The 4,704-nt window shown below is 33.2% G+C and overlaps 1 protein-coding gene across 2 annotated transcripts in view; it reads right to left on the bottom strand.

Annotated features, from left to right (window-relative positions):
• Window positions 1-1,594: 1,594 nt before the first annotated feature.
• Window positions 1,595-4,704, bottom strand: part of LOC125052291 (condensin-2 complex subunit D3-like) — a 42,006-nt gene continuing 38,896 nt past the window's right edge. For both annotated transcript variants that reach the window (XM_047653038.1, XM_047653037.1), the window contains exons 19-21: window positions 4,392-4,465; window positions 3,169-3,306; window positions 1,595-2,515 (exon numbers count right to left, since the gene is read on the bottom strand). In XM_047653038.1, coding sequence (XP_047508994.1) covers window positions 2,312-2,515; window positions 3,169-3,306; window positions 4,392-4,465 — 416 coding nt within the window. In that variant the 3' untranslated portion in view covers window positions 1,595-2,311. The remainder of the gene's footprint in view (window positions 2,516-3,168; window positions 3,307-4,391; window positions 4,466-4,704) is intronic.

The raw sequence follows: 4,704 nt of genomic DNA, 5'->3' as shown, positions 1-4,704 counted from the left end.
CCGGTGCTCTTACTTTTTTATTAAAAACTAGATAAGCTCCTAAATTTGTTTTCGTTTTAGTTTTATTAAACATTTACAAATGGTACCAAAAAGGCTTGCTGCGTTGGCGGTGTAAGCTTGCATGTCTCACCTAACCTAAGCCTCTCACAAATATATAAACTACTAGCAGACCGGTCAAACGTTGCTGTGGCTAAGATTTTTATTATATTACATAGTAGCAAACTATTCAAGGGAAACGGTAGGAGAACACCAGTCATGGGGACCACCATGCTTTATTGGTGGTTATGCCATTAAATTGTAGCTTATGTGAAACGTTGGTACTTTCAACACAGCGCCATCTGATAGAATTGTGATTATTAAATAATTAACAAATATTTTGCAATAAAATAATTTTATTGCAAAATATAAATTATATGGTAAAGTATAGGGTATAAATTGAGATGTAAGCTATCCTATCTTTTAAGTTAGATCAAACTGCACACGGTGTGTAAATTTGATTGATATCGGTTCGGTAGTTTAGGAGTCCATAGCGAACAAACAACGTGACACGTAATTTATATATATTAAGATAAGAGCGGAATCGAAGGTGAAATCATATTCAGTAAAGGCGATTGATAAAAGGTCCTCTACGCTTCCATCTATGAATCGATCGTGATACTTATTGCGCTAAACGATTCGCCTTTGCTGAGAATTGGTCCCTTACCAGGATTTACAAAACTGGTGAACTATTAGGAAGTCTTCAATAGCAATTGCCCCGGTCTCGCGCTACGCTGCACGTACGAGACCGCTAAACCGGACCAAGGAAAACAGCCACCTCTATATTTCACTGGGGTAATTCCTGTTAGGCGCATCCTCGTCGCGGGACATCGCTTCTTCCATAGACCGGAGTAGGCGATAGGTTCGAATAGGAAACCAGCTCTATGGGGTATAACATAAATCGTGGAGACGACAGCTGTCGGTACGGTCAAACCAGAAGGAGAGATCCAGGGGCGTTGTTCCTGAATCTCGACGGAGGGCAGCGGTATCTATATGTACCTTGTACAGATACGGATATTGTAGGATTCAAAATGTCGATGCGAACGCGCGGCCAATCTCCAACTCGTTGGATCGATTGAATTAGAGCAACAACTGGATCCACTCTACAACAGCGCTGTCGAGATCCGGAGCATAGACAAAAATGAATATCTCTAGTGATAGGGGCAGCGGTTCCGGGACGATACAACGATGTGGATCAAGAAACCGGACACCGCCACTCTAAAAAGAAATTAAGATCTTCAATAGTTATAAAATGATTCAGGAACGTGCTGAAATTTGCTTCGCAGTTATAATAATTAGGGTTATAGAAATATAAGGTGCTAAGTTTTAAATTTTGCCTTTATCGACCCAAAGGATTTTGAAAAACTATTTATTTATATTTTATGACTTTACTTACTTTCCTATTACCCATTCTATAAGCATAAATTATGCCACAGGGTGAGCCAAAGACTAAATAAAGCGTACAGATAGAGCATTTACTTCATCTGTACGCTGTAAGTTTATATGCTGCATCCATTTTTACTTAAAGCCTTGTTCTAATCAAAAATTAAACTCTCACTACTATTTTTAAACTTTTTATTTTAATTATATTACTTACATTTAAAATATTTCCATAATTTCCGTACTCTATGGAGCAGTAGGAGGTGGATTTAATATTACACACATAATTTCTGTTAAACATACATATAGCACGTCAATATAAGCAATAGAACTTATACATTTGGTTTTCAAAATAGTTAAATAGCTAATTAAAAATTCTAGCCTTAATTATTGAACAATAATGCATAAAAAATCAAAAGACATAATATATATAGAAAAAAATTACGCACACCGTTGATTTTGTCTTTTACAAAATAGAAAAGCAAAATAAAAAAATATACATTTCTAAAAACCTATTATTTCTAATAGTTTTGTTTTAATTAATGAGTTGTAACGCTACCGAAAATTCCATTAAAATACTGGTATAAACTTCTATACTTATCTATTTTCTTTTTATTAATATTCTATTCAAACAGTTGGTAATTTAATTACTTAAACCGCTTGCAATAGCATTTCGTTTTAATTAACAATAAGATTAAATTCTAAAACGTCAATAAAGCTTAAATCTAGTTTCAAGAGCGAACCATTTGTTCTGTATAAAGACAGCGCTCAAGATGGGATTGTGACTTGAGATACGAATTAAAATATGTACCTTAGAGTACTTCACTCTCATCTCGTACCATTAGAAAGCGGATTTTTATATCCAATACGCATTACCGACCTCTGATAAAGATAATTATATCTTAAGTTTCCGTTTCCGGGGCGTATGGGAGTAAGGGCGTGGTCTCTTCTTTTGGGTACGGGGCGTTTCGGGATCGGGTGGGGCGGACGACGTCACGAGGTTACGAGTGTTGCCCGATGACGACTCCAATCCGATCGCGTCTTGGAAGTGACGCACGCGTTCTACTAATTCTTCGTCGTCTTCTATCAGCTCTTCAATCTGAAAGTGAATTTAATTATTTAAGATATTATATAACTTGATGGTAAGATTGCTTTTAATGGAGCGATTACCATAAAGTGTATATACGTATGAGGACAGCGCATGCGTGGATTGTAGTTATCTACACTACGGACTACACTATAGACATTTAAATAACAGCCGTATGTAGAGCCTATATATATAATATAATATATTGTTATCGTTCTGTGAAAAAAAAATCTTCCTAATTCCTAGAACTCATATGATTATTGAAGAAACTGAAGGCTGTATTAGATATATTGCTTGTACTTAATGATAGTATGTCTTAAAGAATAAAATCTATGTCTTTTTCACAAACTATCCGTTTGGGATTTCAATTATTGTAATGGATTTTTTTAAATTATCTTTTTGCCACCACGGCCCGAGAGAGGCAAAAAGATAATTTAAAAAAAATCATAAAATTACATGACAAGAAAGAAGTATACTCACAAAAAAACTAAACTAAAATCTAAAAAAATAATAATAGTATGAATAAATATATATAATTAAACACAGTATCTGCCTCTTAATAGAGACTGTAAGAAGTTATTGGACACAGACAGAGCTCATAACTTTCAATGATTATCTCAGTGAAGGACTATTTATTAAAAAATAAAGTTTATAATATAATTTACCTCTTGGCGGTAATCGTTATGTAGGTCTGTGGCAATCTTAACTATATACGTAGCTAATTGTCCACCGCGGGTTCGTAGACGAGCGTACAATCGTAGTACTGCTGGTACTAGCACCTCTGCCACTGTACGCTTCATTTTCTGTAAATATTTAGTTATTTTTGTTATTTATTAAGCACAACAATAAATATATATAGAGTCTGGCTAATGAAAGAAGATAATTGAATTATTTAAAAACTTTCGGATGGCAACACAGAATGTCATTGAATTTCTTAGGTTAGTATGATTTATTGTCTTGATACTTCATGCAATTACTCATTTTTATTTCTATTATATATTTTTTCCGAATAGTTAACAGGTATAATAGCCTAAACATTTAGAAAGATTCATAATCAATGTGAGAGACAGTGATAACAGCAATGACTCTGAAGAATCTATGCATATTGGTTTTTTTCTTTTTTTCTTTCTTTTCTCTATTCTAATTTTTCTTTATTGCTAATAAAGTTGTGTTTTATAATAAATATAGTTTTAGTTTTCCATGCAATGCTAGTCACCTTTAGTATCAATAGTAAAAGACTAAATACGTTACTACCAATGTAAAAAATAAAATAAAACCAAGTATCAAGTAAGTTCATTCCAAAAATATATCAAACTTTTAGGGATACCATACTCAATTTTTTTGAATTTGCCGCGCTTTTTCGTTATCTTCTTTCATTAGCCAGACTCTAAATATATCAGAGCAATAGAGTCAGCTGTCATTGTCATTAATTGTTTTGTCATAATGAAAAAATAATTTTACTAATAGTGACTATGGAATCACTATTCCTATTAACTATTGAATAGTCGTTTATTTATGAATCTAGCAAAATGATCTAATGTCAAATCAAATAAACGACTAATACGGTTTTGAACTGATTTGATTATGACCTCTGTGATATTTAATGACAATGACAGCTGACAGTGATGGCATGGCTCCGAATTTAGAGTAAAGCCATAAGATTATTACAAAATAGACAAAATAGTTACAAATGCTACAAATTTCAGTGTTCTCGAATGTAGTTAGAACTGTATTGCAAGTGTGTAATTTCCTAGTTACATTTACACGTTTCCAAAAATAGTATAACATTTAAAAAATTACAATATAAACTGCCTAGACTATTGATTACCCTTAAATCCCTTCAAAAATTTAACAAGTTCCGTGCTGTAAATTAATAAATAATCCTTACATGAGACACAATGTTAGTGGTTACTCTCTCCTGAAGATCTTCAATATCAGCTTCACCAGACTTTTCCGGTTTTTCTGTAATAAATTTAATATAGATATACATAAATTATCTTTATGCTCTATAGTTTTTGGTCTATGTCCCTCAGCCTGTGAGGTGGCTGAAGGCCGCATGACTTGTCCATGAGGTTTTACACTGGGTCTCGTTTTATTACAAACGTTTAATGCAATCTGTGGATATTCGCACTTTACTAGTATATTTTAAACCTACAAACATGTCAGAATTATTTATAAACATTTTAACTTAAATTGAAGGA

The sequence above is a fragment of the Pieris napi genome, chromosome 9 (genome assembly GCF_905475465.1).
Source record: "Pieris napi chromosome 9, ilPieNapi1.2, whole genome shotgun sequence".
NCBI lineage: Eukaryota > Metazoa > Arthropoda > Insecta > Lepidoptera > Pieridae > Pieris > Pieris napi.
The sequence above is the reverse complement of the archived record's forward strand: the minus strand, read 5'-3'. Positions and strand labels throughout refer to the sequence as shown.